At 43.6% G+C, this 27591-nt stretch overlaps 1 protein-coding gene across 4 annotated transcripts in view; it reads left to right on the top strand.

Moving 5' to 3' along the window:
• The first annotated feature begins 12387 nt into the window (after positions 1 to 12387).
• The window catches only part of BAZ1A (bromodomain adjacent to zinc finger domain 1A), a 93853-nt gene continuing 78649 nt past the window's right edge, over positions 12388 to 27591 (top strand). For 2 of the 4 annotated variants that reach the window (XM_058666337.1, XM_058666335.1), the window contains exons 1-2: positions 12388 to 12793; positions 25894 to 26172. In XM_058666337.1, the coding sequence (XP_058522320.1) occupies positions 12681 to 12793; positions 25894 to 26172 (392 nt within the window). In that variant the 5' untranslated portion in view covers positions 12388 to 12680. The remainder of the gene's footprint in view (positions 12794 to 25893; positions 26173 to 27591) is intronic. The other 2 variants (XM_058666336.1, XM_058666334.1) reach the window with 1 other exon arrangement.

Raw genomic sequence — 27591 nt, 5'->3', positions numbered from 1 at the left:
ACAGGTGAAGGGAGAAGAAGTGATGCTGAAGAGAGCCAGGATGATTCAGAAGGAACAGGAAAAGAACCAAGGAAATGATCAGAGAAGGCAGCTGTGTTGGAGGTGATGTCAAGGGATGGGATGAGCAAGGTAGACTCCTCCCTGCTGGGAGTCTATTGGACTTGCCAGTCAGGAGTCAGAATCAGGAACAGTTTCAGGGGCTGATAACAAGTAGAGAGGCTTACAAAGAATTCAGAAATAAAGAAGGACCAACAAAGAACACAGATGTGCTTTTTTTTTATTTAAAAAAAAAGGATTTGTTGGGCCCGGCGGTGTGGCCTAGCGGCTAAAGTCCTCGCCTTGAAAGCCCCGGGATCCCATATGGGCGCCGGTTCTAGTCCCGGCAGCTCTACTTCCCATCCGGCTCCCTGCTTGTGGCCTGGGAAAGCAGTGGAGGACGGCCCAATGCATTCGGACCCTGTACCCGCGTGGGAGACCCGGAAAGAGGTTCTTGGTTCCCGGCTTCGGATTGGCGCGCATCGGCCCGTTGCGGCTCACTTGGGGAGTGAATTATTGGACGGAAGATCTTCCTGTCTGTCTTTCCTCCTCTGTGTATATCTGGCTGTAATAAAATGAATAAATCTTTAAAAAAAAAAAAAAGGATTTGTTTATTTGAAAGGCAGAGTTACAGAGAGGAGGAAAAAGAGAAAATCTCCCTTTGCTGGTTCACTCCCCAAATGGTCTCAATGGCCAGAGCTGCATTGATTTGAAACCAGGAGCATCTTCCAGGTCTCCTACACAGGTACAGGGTCCCAAGACTTGGGCCACCCCCCATTGCTTTCCTAGGATATAAGCAGGGAGCTAGATAGGAGGTGGAGCAGCCAAGACACAAACCGGTGCCCATATGGAATGGCAGTGCCTCAGTCGAAGGACTATTTGGCTTGCCACTGTGCACCAGCCCCAGATGTGTATTTTTTAAATGTAGATTAAGAAGAAAGGGGTGAGCGTTTTGGTACCACTCTGCTTAGGATACCTGCGTCCCACATGAAAGTGCCTGGGATGGAGTCCCGCCTGTGCTTCCTGCTACTGAGTACCCTGAGTGGCCACTGAGGATGGCTCCAGTACTTGGATATCATGTTTAAGATCTGCATGCAGTCCCTGGCTCCTGGTTTTGGCCTTGCCCAGTCCCTGCTGTTGCTGATATTTGGAGGGTGAACCTACAAATGAAAGTTGTGCTTCTCATTGTGTCTCTCTCTTGTTCTACCTTCAAATAAATAAAGCAAATAAACTTAAAAATTAAATTAAAATTTAAAGAAGAGAGGGGCTACAGTGCTGAGGATAATTACACACTTTTTCCCTTTTGATTTTATGCCAATGGCAGCAAATGCTAATTTTTTCCCAAAATTGAAATAAATTTGCACTAGTTAATAGCCTAAGGCTGAAGGAGAGGTTGATATCACATAGAGCGAAAATGATTGATGAAGCAAGAACTCCGAATTATGAGGAAATAAAACCTAAGCAGGAAAAAAATATATTTTGCTCTCTTATAATCATTCCCTTACCCTGTGCATACTAATTTTGTAACTGTGTTACAGTTGTATGTAGTTGAAGTCATGGTATATTATGAAATGATTGGATGAAATTTTGCAACTTGAAGGGGAAGTAACTGGATGAATCATTTCAGAAGATTCTAGAAGTTTTCTGTCCCCTCAGATTAAAAAGCTAAATCAATTGCTAAATTTCAAAGGTATTATTCACTGTTATAATGAAAATCAGCTGAGGCTCAAAGTGTTTTCAGATGGAAAACTGGATGTATTCGTTTTTCTACTACACTGTAATAGAGTATCACAAACTTTGTGGTAGGTCAGAAGTCCAACACAGCTCTTATCGGTCTGAAATAAAGGTGTAGGCAGGAAGTGTTCATTGGAAAGTCCTCCACCAGAGAACCCATTTCCTGGCCCCTTCAAGCTTCCCAAGATCACCACATTCCTTGATTTGTGGTCTCCTTTCTCCAGTTACAACCAGCAAAGTCTTGTCTTTCTGATTTTGCTTTATCATCCTCTGTCTCTGACCATAGTCAGGAAATGTTCTCCACTCGGAAGGATCCAAGGGATTAGATTAAGCCCACATGGATCCTGCAGGCTACTCACTGCCCGCACCCTCCAACTCAAGGTCCTTAACTTTAATCACCTTTGCAAATTCCTTTTGATAGCACAGGTTCTGGGGACTAGGGTATACACTTGGGGGTGGGGGAATGGTTGGGAGGAAGGACAGAGCTGCTATTTTTGTCTACCACACAGGAACTGAGTGTCCTTATTGTAAAAGTAAAGTTTGAAATAAAGAAGATGCTTAATATTTGGAAGTATGGCTTTTGTTCTTGAATCAGGCAAGATGTTCCTTCTGGTGGGTAAAAGTGACTCTTAGCACCCAGGTATTGTGTTGTCAAGATGCTAAAAAGTTATTGAGAAAGTTTATTGGTAGCTTGGAGTGAAATGTACCTTTTCAGTTGAAAAAGAGAAATTTCAGTTGCACTTTATAAGGAAATGAGAAGAGGGGTGTGTGTGTGTGTGTGTGTGTGTGTGTGTTTTCACCCAAACATTTGGACTAGAGGAAATTGAATGAGTGATAACACGACTCCTATAATCCATGTAGGATTGAGCCTCCACCTGATGCCTCCCACTGCCTTTGTGGGAATCTGGAGTCAGGTGCTGGTGTTAGGCTTTGAACCAAGGCCCTGCAAAATGGAAGGCAAGTATTTTTTTTTTTTTTAAGATTTATTATTATTGGAAAGCCGGATATACAGAGAGGAGGAGAGACAGAGAGGAAGATCTTCCATCCGATGTTTCACTCCCCAAGTGAGCCGCAACGGGCCAGTGTGCGCCAATCCGATGCCGGGAACCTGGAACCTCTTCCGGGTCTCCCACATGGGTGCAGTGTCCCAATGCATTGGGCCATCCTCAACTGCTTTCCCAGGCCACAAGCAGGGAGCTGGATGGGAAGTGGGGCTGCTGGGATTAGAACCGGCACCCATATGGGATCCCAAGCGCGTTCAAGGCGAGGAGTTTAGCCACTAGGCCACACCGCGCCGGCCCGAAGGCAAGTATCTTAACTTGCATATTAACATTTAAAAAAAGATTTATTTGCTTATATTTGAAAGGGAGATTTACAGAGAAAAGAGGAGACAGAAAGAAGAGACCATCTGCTGCTTCACTCCCCAAATGGCCACAAAGAAAAAAAAAGGGCCAGAATTGAACCAATCTGAAGCCAGGGTCCTGGAGCTTCCTCGGGTGCTCATGCAAGAGTCCCAAGGCTTTGGGCCATCCTTCACTGCTTTCCTAGGCCATAGGCAAGGAGCTGGATGGAAAGTGGAGCAGCTGGGACATAAACCAGCACCCATGTGTGATGCTGACATGCTGGCTGAGGATTGCCTACTAGTCTACCACACCAGGCCCTTAACTGGCATTTTAACCACTAGGCCAAAAACATGTCCTGGTTCTGAATTTTAACTGTCTTAATTCTATCTTTCCATCCATAGATCCCAGGTACTCTATGGATATATGCATTACCATATAGGGATTTTCTTTTGTGAAAGTAAATTACTTATGTCAAAACTATATTTACGTTGGTAACACTATGATTCAACTCATTTTCTTTTTTTAAAGATTTATTTTTTTTATTGGAAAGTCAGATAAAGGAGAGAAATATCTTCCATTTGCTGATTCACTCCCCAAGGGGCAGCAATGGCCGGAACTGAGCTGATCTGAAGCCAGGAGCCAGGAGTTTCTTTTATATCTCCCATGTGGGTACAGGGTCCCAAGGCTTTGGACTGTCCTCAAATTCATTCCCAGGCTTCAAGCAGGGAGCTGGATGGGAAGTGAGGCTGCTGGGATTGGAACCAGTGCCCATGTGGGATCCTGGTGCATGAAAAGCAAAGACTTTAGCCACTAGGCTACCGTGCTGGACCCCTCAACTCAATTAAAAATATATGTATATATGGCCTATTTCTAAATAGTATAAGAAAAGTAATCAAGTATGCTACTCTTTTATGGTAGATTTAGAGTGCCTTCTGTGTTTCAGGCATCTTGGCAAATATTGATAAACCTATTTTGAAAGCTGTATAATAAAATTTTATATCATATAAGGGAGTAGGTTATGGCCGAACACTAAAGGGAAAGTAAAACAGGAACAAAATATGTTCTAGTATTTTGTACTCCATATTACACAGAAAGTTGTAAGTAAATGAGTTGGCAATGTGGTGTAGTTTTTATCTGGTTGAATAGGCCATACTTTTAAGAGTTTGTTTTTCAGTTGATAAAAGTAGTAAAAAGGGGCTGGCATTGTGGCACAGCAAGTTAAACCGACTCCTGAGATACAGGTTTCCCACTGGAGGACCAGTTCAAGTTTGTGTCTCTTCCTATCTCTGCCTTTCAAGTAATCTTTAAAAATAATGAGTTCCCCAAGTCACATGTTAAAATGGTGTGTTCCTATATGTTTTATTTTAAAAAATGATAATAAACCCATCTGAACATAATTGGAGTTATTCTATAAATTGGTCTAAGTGTGCAGTTACTAGTGTAGGTAATTTAGAAAGGATTTTTCAGAGAAGTGTAACACAAATTCTGTTTTCAGGTTGAGAGAAAGCAGCTATCCATCTGACTTTATCCACATCTCTATAACCAAATTTAATTTGTACTTTGTACCTTCATCATCTGACAGATGCATGTTAAACTACCATCATAGGAAAGAGTGTTAGACCCTGTAAACTACTGACCACAGACATTTTACCTTCTGTTTGGAGTTCTAAAGCCCTTCTTTCCAACTGTGAAGTGAAACATTTTGTTCTATGTCCTCTATGTGCTGACCTGCCTCTTGGCCTTCTCCTCTCCCTATTTTAACATTGTTGTTTATCCTCCTTCAATGAGAACACGCCTTCTCATCCTTGCCCCACAATGACCGTTTTCCCAGTGATAACTTCTGTGTGTTTTTATTCTATATCTTTCCAGTTGTACCTTACATATGAAGAAAATATGTACACGTTAACCCTGACCATGCATATTTTCCTGTACCTTAGTTTGCTTGTTCAATTTCACTTCCTCATTCTTTCCTGAGTCTGCATACTATTTCACTATATGGAGAGTGCATGATTTATGTAATTATAGAAATTTTCATTGCTTTCAATATTATACTATTTATACTTTTTTTAAAGATTTATTTATTTTTATTGCAAAGTCAGATATATACAGAGACGAGGAGAGACAGAGAGGAAAAGATTCCGTCTGATGGTTCACTCCCCAAGTGACCACAACGGCCAGTACTACGCCAATCTGAATCCGAAGCCAGGAACCTCCTCCAGGTCTCCCATGCAGATGCAGAGTCCCAAGGCTTTGGGCCGTCCTTGACTGCTTTCCCAGGCCACAAGCAGGGAGCTGGATGGGAAGTGGGGCTGCCAGGATTAGAACCGGCGCCCATATGGGATCCTGGCGTGTTCAAGGGAGGGCTTTAGCTGCTAGGCCACAGTGCCAGGTCTGATAATTCTTCATATATATGTATTAATCATGGATATTAGGCTTTGTCAGTGAGTTGCAGATTTTTTTTTGTCAGTTTTGATATTTGTCTCTCAAACTTTGTACGGACCAGCCAAGTTTTATCAGATGTTGTATTTAGCAAATGTAGGGCTCTGTGTTATACTCAAACTGCCCTCATCCTCAATTAATTTTTAAAAATTCTTCCAGTTTCCTCTGGTACTTTAATGATTCAAAATATTTTTAGTAATTCCAAGTTCTAAATCGTTTAATGCATAGGATCAACTTCCTTGTCTCAAGTTCAAGCTGAGCTACATGAGCAAATTTTTTTTTTTTGGTTTTATTTTATTTGGGATTCCCCCCAACTCCCACCCTTCGACAGGTTTTGCCCACGTGAACAAATCCGTCTTTTGGAATATGAGCTGATGGTGAGAAGCCTGATTTCTGGAATTCCAGAGCAGATTTAAGGTTTTCCCTAAGTTGTTGGACTGTGTGGCCCGGGGCATGCACTTAAAGAAACTCTGGGTCTTCATCTGTGAGATGGAATTAGTACTTAGCTTGAGGTGAAAATTGCATGAGATGATTCATTCAAAACCTGTAGCATGATGTTAGACTAGTCAGAGACACTCATTAAATGCAAACTAGTGCTGTGATGATGATGATGACCATGGACTAATGGACTATTCTTTCAACATCACAACCATCACATAGTTCATGACGCAAATCAGAGCAGGCTGAATGCAAAGATACATTCCCAAATTGCCAAAATCATCACTTCAGCATCAACAATCCAAAAACCTCTGAGGATTGTGGTTCTCAGTATAGGCAAGTACACTAGAATCTTCTGAGTAAATTTTTTTTTCAGTTTTTTTTTTTTTTTTAAATGATTCCACAGGCTCTGGGATTTCCCTTACCCCTTTCCCAATTCCTCTGGCCCACTGGTTTCCTGCATATTATTACAGTAGTATAGTCCTTCATAATCAGTCCTAGGTCTATCATTCTTCTATTTAAGTGTATCCTGACATTGTAGATATGGACAATGGCAAAGAGTCCATCATCCTATTGTCAAGAGATATTTAGCAGTTTCATTGGGAGTCCATCTTTGATTTGGAAGTAGAAATGCATATTGCATGGTATCTTCACCTCTGGATATGACAGTGTCTATTACACAGTTACTATGCATCCTTTAAATGGAAGAAAAATAGAAAAGTTACAATAACTTGAAGATAAATAATGTGCTACTGAACAACCAATATGTCACTGAAGAAATGAAAATCCAGAACCTTCTTGAAGAAAATGATGCTCCTGTATGACCTATGAGTCAGTGAAGAAATTAGTAAGAACATTTTTTGAAGACATGAAATAAAAATAAAAAATATTAAAACCCATGAGATGTAGCAATAACAGTATTGAAACGACTCTTGATGTTACATTTTGCATGAAGAGAGAACATTCTATTTTTGTCCTTTTGAGATTGGCTTATTTCACCGAGCATAATGTTTTCTAGTTGGGACCATTTGATTGCAATGGTAGAATTTCATTCTTTTTAGTGGCTGAGTAGTAGTCCAAGGAGTAGATATGCCACAATTTCTTTATCCATTCCTCATTTGATTGGCATCCAAGTTGTTTTCATGCCTTTGCTATCGTAGATTGTGCTGCTGTAAATTAGGATTATAGAAACCTTTCTCACTATCAGATTTCATTTCCATTGGATATATTCCCAGAAGTGAAATGGCTGGGTCATATGGTAGAGCAATTTTTAACAAAGTGAAGGAGCAGGAGCCCAGCACTGTAGCCTAGCGGCTAAAGTTCTCCCTTGAATGTGCCAGGATCCAATATGGGCGTCGGTTCTAAACCCAGCAGCCCTGCTTCCCATCCAGCTCCCTGCTTGTGGCCTGGGAAAGCAGTCAAGGATGACCCAAAGCCTTGGGACCCTGCACCCGCATGGGAGACCTGGAGGAGGTTCCTGGCTCCTGGTTTCAGGTCAACACAGCTCCGGCCGTTGTGGTCACTTGGGGAGTGAACCATCAGACGGAATCTCTTCCTCTCTGTCTCTCCTCGTCTCTGTATATATCTGACTTTGCAATAAAAATAAATAAATCTTAAAAAAAAGTAAAGAAGCAACCAACAGAATGGGAGAAAATCTTTAAACACTATACAACCACTAGGGGACTAATATTCAGGATATACAAAGAGCATCAGAAACTCAACAACTGCAAAATAAACAACTCTGTGAAGAAATGTACAAAGAAAATGAAATCTGCAGATGAGGAAAATACAGACATCTTTCAAAAGAACAAATTCAAATGGTTAATAGACACATGAAAAAATGTCAGGTTCTCCAGCTGTCAGGGAAGCACAAATGAAAAGCATATTGAGAGTGAGATTCGACATTCAGAACTTTACCAACAACACCTGCTGTTGTGGATGTGGAAGAAACGTACCCCCCTTCACTGTTGGTGGGAGTTAGGCTAGTACATCCAGCATAAAAGTCAGTACAGAGAGTGGTAAGAGCATCCTCTGAGGAAATTTAAAATCTCATTACTTGGGTATAGTCCTAGGATCCTATTTTTCTAATTTTATTGATCATTCCAATGTGCAGCAAAGATCTAGAACCACTATCCTAACCCTAGGCCAATAGTTTCATATAGGAAGGATAACATTATCACTGGGGCCTATGTATTGGGTCAATAGACTAATCCTCTACCTTGCAATTCCTGCGTTCCATATGGGTGCTCATTTATTTCCTGGATGGTCCACTTCCCATGCAGCTCCTTGCTTATGGCCTGGGAAAGTAGCAGAGGATGGCTCAAGTCCTTGGGCCTCTGCTCCCATGTGAGAGACTCAAAAGTTCTCTGGTCTCTGGTTTCGGATCAGCTCAGCTCCGACCATTGCGGCTACTTGGAAAGTGAACCAGCGGATGGAGAATCTGTCTCTCCTTCTTTCTGTTCTGCCTTTAGAGGGAGAGAGAGAGAGAACGAGTGAGAGAGAGAACCTTTTTATTCGTTGCAAAGAACAAAACACAGAAATCTTTTTTTGGTAAAATATCAAGAATTTGTGGGAAAGATACTGAAAACAGAAGAGTTGAGAATGTCAGACAGATATGTGATGAAGGGATTTATAAAGTTAGATGCTCCTCATGTATATTTATTGGCACCTTTATTGCCCAGAGCAGCTGAACTCTAAGTAAGGAATAATAGGTGCTTTCATTTGTTATATGTGTAATGACACTGTTCAATTAGATGAATTCAAGATTCTTATTATTTCATTTGCTTTGCTGAATGATGAAGATATTATTTCTGATCATGAGTAAAATCTAATTTTTTGTCAGTAAAATTTTTTTAAAGATTTATTTATTTTTATTACAAAGTCAGAGAGGAGAGACAGAGAGGAAGATCTTCCATCCGATGATTCACACACCAAGTGACCGCAATGGCCAGTGCTGCGCCGATCCAAAGCCGGGAACCAGGAACCTCTTCTGGGTCTCCCACACAGGTGCAGAGTCCCAAGTCCTTGGGCCGTCCCTCGACTGCTTTCCCAGGCCACAAGCAGGGAGCTGGATGGGAAGTGGAGCTGCCGGGATTAGAACCGGCACCCATATGGGATCCCAAGCGCGTTCAAGGCGAGGACTTTAGCCGCTAGGCCACAGTGCCGGGCCCATTAGTAAAATTTTATCCCATTATACATTATAGTAGTTTTGGAAGAATTTCTAATGGTATTTTAGCTCATTTATAGCATGTGAATAAGATACACAAGAAAATTAGATACTATCAACTCCAAGGAAAACAGTATGTTCTAAACAGGCTGACAAGACCAGGAGCCAGGTAGGCCTGTCTCCTAAGCTCCAACTTGCTCAGGTGTAAAATGAACTGAATTACTGGATGTCCTGCTTAACTGGCATATCTCCACTTCACTTCGGGGTCTTCATCCAGAAGGGTGGCCAAGGGAGATCAAGGTTTGCATCTCAAGGCTAAGAGAACAGGGTGGAACTGTGGTTTTCTGTTGCCCTTTTGTGGTGCCTGTGGATTACATCATTCAGCCCCCATCCTGGGTCCTCTTTCAACATTTTCTCTTCACCTTTTCTACTTCTCTTTATGCATCTCACCCATGGCCATTAGCACAACAATTTTTGCATTGGCGGTGTTTACATCCCCTCTTCTCTATAACACTAAACATTTTTTGAGGCCAAGGATGGATTTATGGCATATCTTATATGAGCTAGTACGTTGTCTAGGTATGTGAATGATGCCTGATATTTAACTGAATGAAATTGTTAAAAAGTTAATTTTGTTTTCTCTCCCTCTCCTTTTTTTGTGTGCTACTTTACCTTTCATAGTACCTTTTGCAAAACTTTTTTAAAATATGAAGTCCCACTCTGTGATATCTTTTAAATATCTTCTGAATCTAGTAATGAGTTTTTCAGCCTCAAAAACTAAGTAACTAATAAAGAAGTAACTATGTTATCAAGACACAGAGAACATACCTTAGTAAGTTTTTAGTAGTAAAAGTGTAAATGTTATTTGATGAGGCAGAATAGATTTGCTATCAATCTGTAAAAAGCACAAAAATATGAACATAATATAGCTTTCTAAACTTATGCTATTCTAATAGTCTGGCTAGCTCTGTCAGTAGAGCATGAGACTCTTAAAACTTATGTTATTCTGAAGTAATGAGCTTTATATAACATTAATCAAATATCAAAAATTACACCCTGGGTATGTAAATTTGAGTATTGAGTTATGTTTGAGTTGACCTTTGAGTAAGATTAGAGGGAAAATTGAGTATAACAATATTTTTGATAAAATAACATGAAATTTCAATGTTAATTAGCATAAGAAAATGCAGCTGTTTGGAAATTTATGATTAATAATAAATATTACCACTTTTGGTCATGATTTTAGCCAAATCATTTTAACCTACCAATTAAATCTGAAAATAGATATCAAAGAGAATTCCATCTGTTTCTGGCTTCCCAGGTTGGGATTTTTACTTGTGATGGTGACACTACAGGCTGAAGTCTCTTCAGAAGATGGAGTCTGCTTTCGTGGGCTCTCAAAATTTCACCTGCTAACCTAATGATTTTTCAGTTAGCAAATTAATAGTTACTTTCTGGTCAGGAAATTCTAACTTGTCACTCAGTATGCTAGTTGGATACCAGTTTAAAACATCAAATCCAGCAGGTTTTTTTGAAGAGTTTTCCTAGGCTAAGGTATACGCTTGCTAAGTGAGAGTACTTTCAAGTTGCTGTGACTTCTGTATTCTATACAGGATAAATACGTGGGAAAATATCATGAAGGACTTAAACCACCCTGAGGATATTTGTCCTTTCACAATGTTGATTTTGCTATCTGTATAAAGAGCTAAAACAAGCCTGAAGGAAGTTCAAAAATAGTTACTCTGGATTTAAGTAGATTCTTTACATTTTCTGCTCCAAAGTATAACTGCATAGAATTTGAAGACATAAGTTGATCCTACAAGATTTCTCTTATTAACATCAGATATAACTAATTACTACAAGTAATTAGAAGAAATAAGGAGCCTCACTTTTAGACTCATTTTTCATGTTAATTTGCAAATAAGCAAATACTAAATGCAGCTGCAAAATGGGGGGAAAAAAACCCCACTAACACAAAGATAGCGAATATTGAGTCACTTGTAGTTTCAAAAATTCTTTGCAATTCAAAAGTCACATGTATTATGAACAGTAAGATTTCATAAATGAAAATTACTGACACAGGAAAGTTATTTTAGGGGAAAAGTCACTAGTAAATCTGTAATCTTTAAAATCCCAATTGAATTAAATATTGCTCCTTGTCAAAAGATGCACTGTGGTCCCAACAGTAGTTTTTAAAGATGCCGAACTAATTGTAAATATGTGAGAGGAGCTCCCATAGGGGTGATGACATTTTAAAAACAATACTTTTTTGTTGTTGTTTTTTCCTATGCTTTTCTAAATCTTTGACTCGCCCTAAGCGTGAAAAAGAATGGATGGCAAGAAAGGCATTTTGTTCAAGATGGATGTTTACACATGCAAACTGTCTTTGAGAGACATGGAGTCTAGTTTTAAAGAAGAAAAATATCTCCCCCACTCCCGAATGATTTCTTATTCCTCATTTCACTTCCCACATTTAAACTACACGTTAAATTGTAGTTGGGTCCCTTTCCCATCGTGTGGCCGAGCGCTGGTGCCAGACTTGAGGGTGAGGGCTCCACTTTGTTAGCCATGTGTTTACGAAACCCCCGCGGCTCGATCTTTTTTGGCTGATAATCTCAAACATGGAGGATGCTTCTGATTCTTCACAAGGGGTTGCTCCATTAATTAATAATGTAGCTCTCCCAGGCACTCCGCCGTCTCTTCCTGTATCAGTGACAGGCTGTAAAAGTCATCGAGCAGCCAATAAAAAGGTAGAAGCGAGCAACGAAAAGCTCCTCCCAACCGCTCTTCCTCCTTCGGAGCCGAAAGTAGATCAGAAACTTCCCAGGAGCTCCGAGAGGCGGGGAAGTGGCGGTACGACGCGATTCCCCCCCGCCGCGCCGGAGACAAGCAGTGGCAGCGGGGAGAGGCGGCAGACGCGGGGGCGGCGGGCCTGCCGGCCGAGAAGTGACCCCCGGGGGCCCCGGAGCCTCCCTCCTCCTGTAGTTGCGAAGGTAGAGAGGCGGCAGCCGGCGTGCTCGCAGGTGAGGGGCTCGGGAGCCTGGCCGGAGCCCGGCAGGGGAAGTGTGTGAGAGAAGCGGGGAACAAAGCGGAGCCGCGCCGGGGTCCGCCCGCGGGGGAGCGCCCTCGCGGCGTGGGGCCGGCCGGCTGCGCGCCGAGCACGTTGTGGAGCCGGGCGGCGGGCAGGGAGCGGGTGCTGGGGTGGGGGGGGGACGCCGCCGCCACTCCCGCACCGCCCGCCGCCGCGGCTGGGCGTGCGGCCCCCATTGTGAGCCGGCGGCGGGGCGCGCTGCAGGGGCCCGAGGAGGCAGGATCGAGAACCCGGCTCCGGTGGCAGTCGGGGGAGCGTCAGTCACACAAAAGACAGCAGCCGAGTCTGCCCCCCGGCGCGCGGAACTGGCCCACGCCGCCGCCGAGCGCTCCCCCCCCCACCTTACCGGTTTTCCTTTCCCTCCAATTTTGATAGGGAAGCCGGGCCGACGCGGGCGGCCGAGGTTCGGGGCGAGCCCGCGGGCGGACGGGAGATGCCGCTGCTACACCGAAAGCCGTTTGTGAGACAGAAGCCGCCCGCGGACCTGCGGCCCGACGAGGAAGTTTTCTACTGTAAAGTCACCAACGAGATCTTCCGTCACTACGAGTAAGAGCTGAGCTGGGCACCGGGGAGGCGCGGACGGGTGTGGGGACCCCCTCTCTTCTCCCTCACCCCAGCGCCCTTTTGTCTCCTCTCCCCTTTTCCTCGCCCTGGGTTTCTCTCGGGGGGCACTTGAAAGTGACGGGTGACCCGGGGCCCGAGTTTCCCTGCCTCGCAAGCCCTGCCCGGAGACCGCACGCGGCTAAGTGGCTCTGCGGCGCGCAGCTGCGGGTAAACGGGTTGGGGCGGAGAAGGCTGAGGTTTCCCCCCTTCCTTCCCCCGCCGCCCCCCACAAGCCCCCCGACCACCAGCCGACCGCGAGGACCGCTCCTGGCAGCTGCTGTCGTCCGGCTGCGGGGCGGCGGAAACTCCCCGCCTCGCCCCTCCCCGCCGCGGCCACACGCGCACTCCGGGGCCAGTTCCGGGATCCCCGGCCGGCGACCGAGGGGATCCCCGCTCGGGTCAGCGTCGCGGGGGCCCAGCCCGCCGTCCCTCCCGGGCCCGAGGAGGGAATCCCTAAGCCCGAGGGCAGAAAACGGCTGGGCAAGGGCTGCCCTGGGGATCGCCGCCTCGCCCGGGAGTGGGCTCTGACGTTAGAGCTTGCCCAGGGTAGGGGTGGGAGGGAGGGGACCGGAGTTGAGCGCTGTCGCCTCTGGAAGGGAAGGAGCCGGCGGGGCGGCTTCCCAAAGGGCTGGGACGCCCGGGGCAGTGCGGGCTGCTCTGCCTGGCCCGCGCGGCTAGGCCTCGGAGGGGGCGACGCGAGCCGTGGCGCCCTGTCACCGCCTCTTCGTGGTGACTAACTCCGGTCCCCGGGGAACTCGGCGTCTCCGCCCCCGGGAGACCGGTGAGGAAACAGTCGGGGCGGACGGGTAGTGGAAGGGGGAAGAGAGCAGGGCCCTGGGCGCCCCCCTCGTTTTCACTTTCACGTAGCCTGGAGCGCGGCGGTGGGAGCTGGGGGAGGGGTGAAGACAAGTTCAACTGCAGCGGGAGCCGGTCTCGCCCCTCCGTTGCCCTGCGCTGGTGGGCCGCCTGACGTGTGCTACTCGCTATTGTTTTGATAAGAACCCAGAGCTGCTCCTGCTGTAGTTTCAGCCCCCGAGTTTTCGGTCCGTCGCCCGGTGTTATCCCCAGAAATTGCCTTGTCCTGTGACACGTTGCATTGGGGTATATTGGGGTATGTTTTAGCGGTCGTCGTTGAAACAGGATCTCCATTGAGAACTTGGAGCAGCCAGATTTTTTTTTTTCTTATGTTTTTATTCTCTCCCTCCCCCCCCCTCCCACAACTCGGAAGGAATCCCTTTGTGGTTTAGAGTCTTATAGCAACCAAATGCGCATCGTGGAGGTTTTTTCTGGGTGGGTACTTAACGAGGAAGGCTTTAGGCCAGCTCTGCACCTGTCTGGGAAATTAGGTTAAAAAAAAAATCAGTTCCTTGGAACGTTTATTGTAAAGTAAGCCTTCTTTTGTCTTCAGGTCCCCAGAAAGGGTTACACAGAAACAGGCTGTATCTAGAGAAGTAGATAGCACTTCTCATCAGAAGTACTTTTGGAGGAGGGCACATCTCACTGTGTTCCTGTACAGACTTGTTTTGTTACTCAAATAGAGTTCACTCTTGTAACTGCTTAAATGAGGTTGGATTAGGTAACTGGAGGAATATGCTTTTTTTTTTTAAAATTTAAACTGAAATCTTTGGGAACAGTTTTTCAAAAAAAATGTAGTTAGAAGCGAAGAAGGTAGGAAACCGGCTTCTATTTCAAACTTTTCTCTTAATGTAAGCAGTCTTTTTAAGAGGCTGTCTTCACTGTAGCCAGTAGGGCAGATGTGGCTGTTAAAAACTTACTTAATTAAACGCTGTGTGTACCTTGGCTCCTGGGATGATTTACTGTGTGGAGAAATCTAAAATGCTAAAAGAAAAAGTTTGACATTCTAAATTTCTAAACCTATCTGCCATCCATTAGTATTAAGGAACTGTATCTTTATGGCCGTTTGTCTTTGGAACATTTTAAAATAGATTTTATTTTGGCTTTTTCTCTGTGCTAAAGTGTTTAGGTGTTGAGGAGAACTGCTTGGTGTGGGAGCAGAGGTTGCATTGCTTACCTGAAAGAAGCAGGATACTTGGTGTTCTTGGATTACTCTTGATGACTTTTACCAGGCTGAAATGAAGAAATCTGCCATTTAATTATGTGAACTATTGAATCACTTTCTCTTAAATGATTCCATGGTAATCTTTCTAAAATTGTGTTTAGGGTGGTTGGTAGATGTTGGTCTCGAGTACTGTGGTTATCCGACCCTTGCTGCAAGTCTGGAGCAACTGAAGGAAACTTGTTTTCACACGTTCATCCAATCACCAGTTGGTTGCTGTGCGTTTGAAGATTACCCTTCAGGGGCATTATTTTGAGTATTTTTTTTTTTTTTTTTTTTTAAAGATTTATTTTATTTTTATTACAAAGTCAGATATACTGAGAGGAGGAGAGATAGAGAGGAAGTGGAGCTGCCAGGATTAGAACTAGCGGCCATATGGGATCAAGGCGAGGACCTTAGCCACTAGGCCACGCTGCCAAGCCCTATTTTGAGTATTTTTCTTGTGTGTTTCTGAAGACCCTTGGGCTCACCTATTGAGTTCTTTTTTACTAAGCAGCGTCGCTTACTCCTTCCTTTATCTTGTGTAGTGTCTTTTGTTGTATTTGTTGCCTCTCGTTTTTTTTTCTTCCCAAAATCCTGAATCCTTTGAGACAGAGGCTGTAACCAGGATGGAGTCTCACTGATTACACAGTACACCTCTTTAATTTTGTTCGTTTGAACTATGTACTCCTAATTGCTGACTCTTGTTTGACCTGTTTTCATATGTAAATTCTAATAGACATAACACACTATGGACATGCATAAACTAAAATACATACTTTTGTATCTTACATTGGATAATGACTCATTCTGTCATTTTGGTTAGCTAACAATTCTAGTTTTTTTCTTTTTGTCTATGGCTTATTAAAAATGGACTGATCAGGTCTGAATACCAGACATTCTAGATCTGTGAGATAGGAGATGATTTAACTCAATCTCTTAAATGATCTTAAAATTTGGATGTTTGTAATTGAAATATACTTCCCAACTTTTCAAACAAAATATAGGACTCTCTTTCATATTGACTAATAGTTAGTGCACCTTATCTTTCAAGCTGTCTTTTCATCTTGTTTTTCTTTTTTGTTAGCTCTCAATACAGTCCTTTCTTAAACAAAAACCCAACTTTTTCTTGTGACATGAGAGCTGTTTATTTGAAAAGCAGAGTTAGTGAGAGGAGAAGCTACAGAGAGCTTCCATTTGTTAGTTCTCTCCCCAAATGGCTGTAATGAGCTGGGGCTGTGCCAGATGGAAGCCAGGAGCCTGCTACTTCTAGGTCTCCCATGTGGGCTGGAGGGTCTCAAGCGCTGGAGCCATCTTTTGCTTTTCCACGCACACCAGCGGAGAGCTGGATCAGAAGTGGTGTCTGTAAGGATGCTGGCACTACACACCGCAGCCCTGGCCCCTCTTGCAGTTTTTTCAGAAACTCCCTTTTACAGATGATGAAACTGAGGTTGAAACTTAGAAAGGTCCAAGGCATGGCATTCAAAAGCATTTATCTAGCAATTGATGACACTAGAATAACAGCTGTATTATAGAGAATTTCTAATACCTGAGAGTTTCAGAAATATGCACCGAGAAGACAGGGATATTCCCTGGAACTCAAGTTGGCTGCCTTAGCCTCTGTGTAGGTACCACTGTACCATCCACTCAAGACATTTACCTTCCTGTATCCAGCATGATTAACATCTGGCTGGTAAATGGACAAACCAGAATGCTGTCGTTGTATAGTGGGGGAAATACTTCACACTAAGGATTTCTGATACTAATCAGTTTGATAAATCTGAGGCTTTTAAGAGAAGCTTGGCTGTCTTCCTCGCTAGTGTCTTCAAATTTGGTATTTAACTTTTCTTTTGGACTGTATCTGCCACATGGTCCTGATATTTTGGCACATAAATTGTCTCATTCTGTTTTTTTCTTCCCCTTTACATGATGTAGGAACGATTCCTATTTGGCTTACTTTTGGAACTTTTTAAAAAAATTGTTTATTAGGCAACATTGTGATGTACTAATGTATTCTTCCTTCAGACAGAATATATATATGTATGTGTGTGTATATATACATATATATATATAAAATTTCATGTGAAACATAGCTCCAACGTAGTGTGAAATGTAGCTGACCCCCAGTGCTAATCCATTTATTTGCTCACTGTCTGTTGGATTTCTGCTGGTCTCTGCTCCATCCCCCGGCAGCTGTCAGCTGGAGGCTGGGCTGGGGTTATGACTTCAGCTGGGAGAGCTTTTCTTACCATGTGATCTCTCATCCTTACAAGGCTAGCCTGTGTTTCTCATGGGCAAAAGTTCCCAAGTTCCCGGTGTAAATTCTGTATCACATGGATTAACAGGAATCATATCGTTAACCCAGGTCCAAGGAGTGGTGAAATAGATTCCACCTCTTGGCAAGAAGGGCATCAATGCCATGTTTGAAGAGAAATCTACACACCTTTACCCTCTTGGGAATAGTCTGCCACTGTAATTGATAAGATTTTCTCCATGCTTAATTTGGGTGTTCACTGATAAGTTGGTGGGATGTTATCTGTCAGAATACATTGAAAACCATCTCAACAGCTTGTGGACATGCCTTGTGGCTTAGCTTGCCCCTGAGCTACCTACCACAATGATTCAACTGTGTTTTTGCCCATAACTCCTGTTGTTCCTTGGGTTGTTCTCAGGAACTGCCAAGAAGAAATATTCTCACTGGTTCAGCTCTGCTTCTTCATGCCCCATACCCAAAGCCAAACTTGATCTTTGAACGTTCTCCATCATTTATGTGTTCCTCTGAAGTTGTTTGTCATACTTGTTCTCCTAGGAGCTCTCTGTTAGAGTGGTGCCTGGATGGTTAGAATAGGTAATATTCATTCAATACATCTGTACCAAGGCAGCATTTATTTAGAATTAAACTCATTTGGTTTTCACATCAACTGTTCAAGGGGGGCATTATTTCCATTTTCAAGAGGGGGAACTGGGTCAAGGTAGTTGTAGAACTTATCCAAATTTGTCTTATAAAAGTGATACAGCTGAGATTCAGACTTTTCTTCTTGCTAATTTTTAAAAAAGATTTATTTTTTAAAAAAAAATTTGAATTGATTTTATTTTCCCTAAGTCAACCAACTTCTCTGCATTGAATTTTAAAACAACAAAGTAAAAAATTCCACAAGTGATAAGGTAGCAGAAAAGATTTACATTTTATTTGTGAAAATGTTTATAATCATTTTATTGGTCTGTAAAGAATCATCATCGGGGGCTCGGCGGCATGGCCTAGTGGCTGGGGTCCTCGCCTTGATCCCGTGTGGCTGCTGGTTCTGGTCCCGGCAGCTCCACTTCCTCTCTGTCTCTCCTCCTCTCAGTATATCTGACTTTGTAATAAAAATAAAATAAATCTTTAAAAAAAAAAAAAAAAAGAATCATCATCTGAGTCAAAAAGGAATTCTGTAAGATTTTATCCTACATCTTGGAAAAGAAAATCATCAGTAACATTCTCATTGAACATTGTAGATTATGTTTTATATTAAATTATGTTGTAAATTACATTTTTCTCCATAAAAGATAGGTACTGTTCTGTAGCTTTCCACTAAAAACTCTGGTGTGTTAATGCTAGTTATATATATAAAGATGCTATATCCTGGGACGGGAAAATTTTGTTTTTAGTAAACAATTGGAGGAAAACTTTTTAAAGGTTTATTTATTTTTATTGGAAAGGCAGATCTACAAAGAGAAAGATCTTCCATCTGCTGGTTCAGTGCTCAAGTGGCCACAACAGCCAGAGTGAGCAGATCTGAAGCCAGGAGCTAGGAGCCTCTTCTAGGTTTCCCATGTGGGTGGCTAGGACCCAAGCACTTGAGCCATCTTTATTGCCTTCCTAGATGTGTTAGTAGGGAGCTGGCTGGAAAGTAGACTATCCGGTACTGAAAGTGGCTCCCCCAAGGTCATTGGAACAACAACCAGGATCCCTGAGCGGTCCGCAGAAACAGAAGAACAGTAAACTTCCTTCAGGACTAGGGAGAGGAGCTTTCTCTGGTCCTTGTCTGCTTCCAATTTTGGGTCCCTACCCCCTCTCGTAATAACCATCAGGAGCGCTCCAGAAACCCCTCAAAGCAAACAAACAAAACTGGAATAGATAGAACAACAAGGAAAGCTTAGAAACAGACAGGAAACGGTCAGCGGGGATGCACTTATAACTCACTGGGTGGGACACAAAGATTAGTTACTCCTCACTGGGGTGTGGAAGATTTCTCTGCATACCCCTCCTAAACATGCTCACCTAAACTGTTGACATATATCCTGTTAGAATTATAGAGTTAGACCACCTGAAAAAGAGCCAGGTTCAGCGAAAACGTGCTTCAATGCTATAAACTGCTAAAGACTAAAATTAAAATAGGCATGAGACAGCTGAATAGCAATCTAAGCCATTTTAAGGTGTATAGAACATGGTTGAATATAAACCAAAATTGAAATGTCTATGAAGAAGTCACAGGTTGTGGTTGAGAACCTGCATTTTCCTATTAACATATTGGTTAATCAATACCATGTCAATTAATGCCACAATGTTGTAAATGGTTGAAAATATTATGTAGGGGCTTTTAATTGATTGGGATGATACTCTGCCGGCTCTACCTTCAGACCAGAGATGGTCTCACCAAGAAACCATTGAACTTACCAGGACAATAAGATGCTGGACTTTATGCTTGGTAAATACCTCCAATGAAAGAATGTCAACTGAATTTGAACTATGGAAATGCAACAAGGTGGAACAATCCACTGTGGGGGGAGGGTGTGGGGAGGGGCGGGGGGAATCCCAGTGCATAAAAAATGTATCACATAATGCCATGTAATTAATTAAAAAAATGAAATGAAGACCCGGGATCCCATATGGGCACCGGTTCTAATCCCGGCAGCTCCACTTCCCATCCAGTTCCCTGCTTGTGGCCTGGGAAAGCAGTGGAGGACGGCCCAATGCATTGGGACCCTGCACCCGCGTGGGAGACCCAGAAGAGGTTCCTGGTTCCCGGCTTTGGATCGGCGCAGCACCGGCCCGTTGCGGCTCACTTGGGGAGTGAATCATCGGACGGAAGATCTTCCTGTCTGTCTCTCCTCCTCTGTGTATATCTGGCTGTAATAAAATGAATAAATCTTAAAAAAAAAAATGAAATGCAAAAAAAAAAAAAAAAAAAAAAGAAAAGAAAGTGGCTCCCATACAGGATGCCAGTGTAGAAGATGGTGGCCTTGCTGACTGAGCCACAGAGCTGGCCCCATTCCTTCTTAGTCTTGGGTGCACTTTGGATACATATGAAATTAAGTGTGGAACTGTCTAATGAGTACGTATGTTTATTCTTGACAGATACTTAAGGAGACTTTTTGGAGATGCTGAGATAATTAATCTCTAGGAAAGAAATGAATGCATATCTCCAGCACAGTGGCCTGAGTCACATGTGTGTTATAGAGCCATTATAAGGTAGAATAGAAAATAAACCTGAGGACCTGGTGCAGTGGCTCAGTGACTAAATCCTCACCTGTAAGTGCTGGAATCCTATATGGGCACCAGTTCATGTCCTGGCTACTCCACTTCCCATCCAGCTCCCTGCTTGTGGCCTGGGAAGGCAGTAGAAGATGGTCCAAAGCCTTGGGACCCTGCCCTGTGGGAGAGCCGGAATAAGCTTCCTGGTTCCTGGCTTTGGATCGGTTCAGCTCTGGTTATTGCAGCCATTTGGGGAATGAACCAGCAAATGGAAGATCCATAAATTTGATCTGTCTTTCCAGTAAAAACTAATCTTAAAAAAAAAAGAAAATAGAGCAATAGAGCTGGTAATTATTGGCTAGGAAGTTAAGGAAGCTCTTTTGGAAAAAAAAGGGGGGGAAGAGAAAGAGTGGTGAGTGACTTAGTGGTTAAGACACCAATTGGGACACACTTGACCCGTGTCAGAGGGTCTGGGTTCAAGTCGCAGCTCCTCTCTCTGTTCTAGCTACCTACTAGTAGTTGGGTTCCTTCCAGCCATGTGGGAGACCCAGGTGAAGTTCCTAGATCTTCACCTTGCCCTGGCCCAGCCCTTACTATCTTGATCAATGAGGGTATGAACTGGTGAGTGATGTCCTACCTGTCTCTGCTTTTCAAAAAGGAATAAAGACAAAAAGTTGTTAATGAAATTTTTCCTGTGACCATTTGTAATTATTAAAAATGCAAAAACATTTCATTTAGCTAGTACCTAAATACATGTTAAATTTGTTATGCCCGTAATCTCCTGTTCTTGTAACCCTGTCAATGAAGAGAACTGCTCATGCTCCTTTTAGCAAGGATTGCTTCTTTTTTTTTTTCACATTGTAAGTCATACTTCCCAACTCTTGTTTTTTTTTTAAAGATTTATTTTATTTTATTTTTTATTTATTTATTTTTTAAAATCTATTATATTGTATTGTTGTTGACAATCTTTACATAGTTAATTACGGTTAAAGAAAAAAAAAAAAAGGTTCGGGGGTATAGGGAAGTGGGTAATACTATTATGTCCATATTGTTTCCATCATGTATCTTTGGTAAAGGGGAATATTGAGGGAGAAGCTCCACCCGTTTACCCACCCACCCCAAGTCCCAGATGTGGGGCATGCTCTGAGATATTTGCTCAAGTGGTTTTAATAGTTCTCCAGTTATGAATCGCTGCCAGTTTCGCTCAATGAGGTCGTCCACTGATTGATATGGTCCATCATAAAGTCTCCGTTCGCCCCATATTTCGCTGCCAACATATAGCTGAGATGAATGATTGACCTGTTCTGTCTTCTGTCTTTTCTTGGTTAGAATTCTGAGTCCAGCAGTTCGATTGGAGAGATCTCCAAAGAAACTTTGAGGTATTCCCAGACTAGTATCTTGTATGTTCTAGCAAGCACAGGGCCCGGCACAGTCCATCACCCCGATCAGCTGGTGGTTTCAATTGCTGGGTTGGTTCTGTTTTCAGTCCCGAGTTGCACTGGAACCAATGGGTGTTGCAGTCCAGTCTGGTTTGGCCCTTACATCAACTGGTGGGAGCTGCAGCCTAGTCGGGACGACCCACAATAACCCCCACAGGCCTGCCCCCTACCCTGGTTTGCCAGTATGTGTAGCAGAAGACCAGTCTGTCCCCCATCCCATTTGGCTCTTGTACTTGTCACTGGGTATTAAAGCTTAATTCTATCTAACCAACTCAACCATCCAGCCCTCACGGATGTTGTTGAGTGCCTCTCTGTCTAGCCATCCCAGCCCCCGTCCTAGTTTTCATGCCCTCCCACGGGAATAGTGACCCAAGAAGGGGGAACCCACTATTTCCCTCCCAGTTCTCTCTGTCCCGGTTTATGCACTCTTTAGGTGGTTCTGTGATTTGACTTGACAGAATTAGTCCCCAGTGCCAGCTTCTGCCAGCTGATGCTGATGCTGCCCAAACATCCCTCACCCACTCCAATTTATGCTTGCACCCACAGGAATAATCAGCCCAGCCTGGCTTTTTCCTGATCTAGTCCACATGAGGCGCACAGGTGTTGTAGCCCTGCTTAGTCTGGTCTGTCTATCCCAGCCCACGCTCTCCAGTGGGAGTAGCTGTCCGGTGAGGGGACCAGCCCCTTAATCCCCCTGCCAGTTCTGCCTCTCCCTTCCTGGATCTCACGTGTGCTGGTTGGGTGCTGCATTCATATCCAGTACAGGCAACCACGCCCTGGCATTCCATACTGTGTACTTGTTTTGTCGTGACCAAACCCGGCTCATCCCACACTCTGTTCTGGTGATCGGATTTGCCAGTGGATGACATGAACTGATTTATTTTTTTATTACAAAGTCAGATATACTGAGAGGAGGAGAGATAGAGAGGAAGTAGAGCTGCCGGGATTAGAACCAGCGGCCACATGGGATCAAGGCGAGGACCTTAGTCACTAGGCCACGCTGCCGAGCCCCCAACTCTTGTTTAAATAGGGAATTGCGTTAGTTTTTTACCTTTGGCTACATTTCTCCGTTAACAGTTTTGTGGGCAATGGTGTCTGTAATGCCCTTAGATCTTTCCTGCTGAATTGTGCTAGCTCTTTCTTACAACGTATTATACCTGCTCTATGTGTTGGGGCTTTTAAGTAGTATGCATTTTGTGTTGATCTAAGTTGCATTTGTACTTGATGTGTAATTTTTTTTTTATGTCACTGAATTCTAGATTTTAGTTTTCCCATCGCCTGAATATTAACATTTTGTTAACCTCGTTCAACGGAATTATTGACTATTTTACAGGTGTGTTCTTAGAAAAAGTTCTCTGCCTTGTAAGTTAGAAGCAGTTTTTACTTATAAAATAGTAATGAAAAGGAGGGACCATCATATTTTACTATTTAAGAGCAGCACATTCAGTGTTTTAGACTCCTGTGGCTCTGTAGTCTCTTGTACCTACCACCAGTAATGAAGTAAGGTGTAGTACCTAAAGTATGCATGGGTATGCCTGTGCTCCAGAACAGCTAACTCTCTTGGTGCAGGGCTCGATTTGATTTCCATCCCCAAACTATCCCCACCACTGACAAAGGGGATCACCGAAGGAATGTGGTCATCATAATGCCTGCATTAATCTGTATTTTATCTTCACTTATCTATATCTATCTTCATTTTAAATTTGCATATGTTTTTGCTGACAGTAGTAAAATTTGTATTTCTGATTTTTAAAAATTTTGATTTTTTTAAGATTTATTGGAAATTCAAATATACAGAGAGGAGGAGAGACAGAGAGGAAGATCTTCCTTTCAATGATTTACTCCCCAAGTGGCTGCAATGGCCAGTACTGTGCCAATCTGAAGCCAAGAGCCTGGATCCTCTTCCAGGTCTCCCACGCGGGTGCAGGGTCCCAAGGCTTTGAGCTGTCCTTGACTGCTTTCCCAGACCACAAGCAGGGAGCTGGATGGGAAGTGGAGCCGCCGGGATTAGAACTGGTGCCCACATGGGATTGTGGCGCGTTCACTCCTCAGGTGGCTGCAATGGCTAGAGCTGAGCTGATCTAGGAGCTTTTTCCACATCTTCTAGACGGGTGCAGAATCCAAAGGCTTTGAGCCATCCTCCACTGCTTTCCCAGGCCACACGCATGGCACTGGAAGGGAAGTGGAGCAGTCAGGGCATGCACCAGCGCCCATTTGGGATGCCAGTGTTGCAGGCAGAGCACTAGCCTATTGAGCCACCACATTAGCCCCATTTAGGGTCTTTTTTTTTAAAAAGATTATTTATTTTAGTGCCCCAGCGCAATAGCGTAGTGGTTAAAGTCCTCGCCTTGAGCGCACTGGGATCCCATATGGGTGCCGGTTTTAATCCTGGCAGCTCCACTTCCCATCCAACTCCCTGCTTGTGGCCTGGGAAAGCAGTAGAGGATGTCCCAAAGCCTTGGAACCTGCACCCGCATTGGAGACCCAGAATTAGCTCCTAGCTCCTGGCTTCGGATTGGCTCAGCTCCAACCATTGTGACCACTTGGGGAGTGAACCATTGGACTGAAAATCTTCCTCTCTTTCTCTCCTCCTCTCTGTATATCTGCCTATTCAATAAAAATAAATAAATCTTTTTTTAAAAAAAGTCATAGTTACGGAGGGAGAGACAGAGAACTCCCATTTTCCCATTCAGTTCCCAAATGGTCACAATGGCCAGAGCTAGACTGATCCTAAGCTGAGAGCCGGGAGGTTCTTCTACAGCTCGTGTGGGTGCAGTGACCTAAACCCTTGGACCATTTTCTGCTGCTTTCCTATGCCATTTGGTAGGGAGCTGGATCAGAAGTGAAGCAGCCGGGACTTGAACCGATGCCTATATGGGATATTGGTACTGCAGGCAGAGGATTAGTGTACTATTTCATTTTGCTGGTCCCTATCTACAGTTTTTAATCACTCTTGTTTTAGAATATTGGCTTCTGGTTATAGGTTAAGTCACTGCTTAGCACTCATACCTCATATTGGAACTTTTTGGGTTTGAGTCCCACTCAGCTCCAATTGCAATTTCAACTTCCAGTTAATGTGCACCCTTGCAGGCAGCAACTGAAGGCTTGAAAACCTGGTGCTGTGCTACTCACGTGGGAGTGTCAGATTAACATCCAGCTCCTGCCTTTGGCTTGGCCCAGCCCTTGCTGTTACAGGCGTTGTAGAGTAAGCTAGTGGCGTGAAGTGCTCTGTGTGTCTATGCCTTTCAAACAAATTTTAGTCACAACTTTTTTGTTGTATGAAGAACTATATTTAGTCTTTCTCTTTTGTTTTTTTTTGCTTTAATTTCTCATTTTTTCACTACTATGTTAAAGCTTTTAACAAAAATTCCTACTTAAATGCTAGTGTTAATTGTAGTGGTTTGACTACTTTGGGACAAAGAGTGTGAAAATTACAATAAAAAAGGAAAATTGAATATATATGTAGTTTGACTACTACTTTTAACTAATAGAACTTGAAAAATTTTTTAAATGTGTTGCTTTATTTTTTTTTAAAGATTTATTTATTTTTATTACAAAGTCAGAGAGGAGAGACAGAGAGGAAGATCTTCCATCCGATGATTCACTCCCCAAGTGAGCCGCAACGGCCGGTGCGCGCCGATCCGATGCCAGGAACCCGAAACCTCTTCTGGGTCTCCCACTCGGGTGCAGGGTCCCAAAGCTTTGGGCCATCCTCGACTGCTTTCCCAGGCCACAAGCAGGGAGTTGGATGGGAAGTGGAGCAGCCGGGATTAGAACCGGTGCCCACATGGGATCCTGGCATGTTCAAGGCGAGGACTTTAGCCGCTAGGCCACGCCGCCGGGCCCATAACTTGAAATTTAAGTTTTGCTTCTGTGCCTTTGTGTTAAAAAATATAAATGCCTAGTTTTTATTCTTAGGTTTCTTTTGATGTATATAACTTGACCAATTAATTACTAAGCCCACATTTGGATTCTGTAATTCTGTATAAAACTCTGCTTTAAAGACACGAAATGTGCTGATAAGAATATCAGCTTCAAAGATGAATTGTGTGAAATGATAGGTAATGGATTTTTGTTTCCGTTTTTTAATCAGTGACTTCTTTGAACGAACCATCCTGTGCAACAGCCTTGTGTGGAGTTGTGCTGTGACGGGTAGACCTGGACTGACATACCAGGAAGCACTTGAGTCAGAAAAGAAAGCAAGACAGAATCTTCAGAGTTTTCCAGAACCACTAATTATTCCAGTGCTATGCTTGGCCAGCTTTACCTGTCGTTCACGCTTACATGAAGTCTGCGATGACATTTTTGCATATATCAAAGACCGATATTTTGTTGAAGAAACTGTGGAAGTCATTAGGAGCAATGGTGCAAGGTAAAGTACTTTTAACTTTTTTTTCTCTTAATCAGTATATATTGACATTGCTCAAAATTGAAAATATATGAAGGGTGACTCAAAGAGGCCTTTTCTCTAACTGTCCTCCAGCTGTGTTATTGCTCTTAGAGCTGATGTTAACTGTGTCCTGTATATCTTTCTAAGTAATTCGACGTATGCCACCAAAAATATGTACTTCATATGTGTATATGTAAGACACATTCATCACCTCTTTAATTTATTTATTTTTCAAAAAGATTTATTTATTTTTATTACAAAGTCAGATATACAGAGAGGAGAGACAGAGAGGAAGATCTTCCGTCCAATGATTTACTCCCCAAATGAGCGCAACGGCCGCTGCTGCACCGATCCGGAGCCAGGAACCTGGAACCTCCTCCAGGTCTCCCACACGGGTGCAGGGTCCCAAAGCTTTGGGCCATCCTCGACTGCTTTCTCAGGCCACAAGCAGGAAGCTGGATGGGAAGTGGAGCTGCCGGGATTAGAACCGGCGCCCATATGGGATCCCGGCGCCCATATGGGATCCCGGTGTGTTCAAGGTGAGGACTTTAGTCACTAGGCCACGCTGCCAGGCCCACCTCTGTATTTTAAAAGCCAAAATTAGAGAAGGAGAGACAAAGAGAGCTTCTATCCACTGAGCACTTCCCAAATGGTTCCTCAGTTAGGTCTGGGTCAGGCTAAAGCCAGGAGCCAGGAGTTTGTTCTGGTTCTCCCTTGGGGGGTGCAGGAGTCCAGGGACTTGGGCTGTTTTTTGTCTGCTTTCCTAGGATAATTAGCTGGGAGTTGGGTTGGAAATAAAGCCGAAGGAACTTGAACTGGTGCCCACGTGGGATACCTGTGTCACAGAACATCCACTTGATCCACTTGCTATGCCACAATTGCACCTTCTTCCCTGCACCCTACTCCTTTACAATTTATTTTATTTCTTTTAAAAGTCAGTTTCTGGGTCCAGTGCTGTAGCCTAGAGGCTAAAATCCTCATCTTGCACGCTCTAGGATCCCATATGAGCCACTGGTTCTAATCCCAGTAGCCCTGCTTCCCATCCAGCTTCCTGCTTGTGGCCTGGGCCTGGGAAAGCAGTAGAGGACGGCCCAGGGCTTTGGGACCTTGCATACATGTGGGTGACCCGGAAGAGGCTCCTGGTTTCAGATTGGCTCAGCTCCAGCCATTGTGGCCGCTTGGAGAGTGAATCAACAGATGGAAGATGTTGATCTCTGTCTCTCCTCTTTGTAGATCACAATAAAAATAAATAAATCTTAAAAAAAAAAAGTCAATTTCCGAGAGAGAGGGAAATTCAGAGAGATAGAAAGAGAGATCTTTCCTCCACTGGCCATTGCTGGGCCAGTGCAATGCCAGGAGCTGGGAGCTTCATCCAAGTCTCCCACATGGGTAGCAGGGGCC

This window comes from Ochotona princeps, chromosome 6 (genome assembly GCF_030435755.1).
Source record: "Ochotona princeps isolate mOchPri1 chromosome 6, mOchPri1.hap1, whole genome shotgun sequence".
Lineage (NCBI taxonomy): Eukaryota > Metazoa > Chordata > Mammalia > Lagomorpha > Ochotonidae > Ochotona > Ochotona princeps.
The sequence above is the reverse complement of the archived record's forward strand: the minus strand, read 5'-3'. Positions and strand labels throughout refer to the sequence as shown.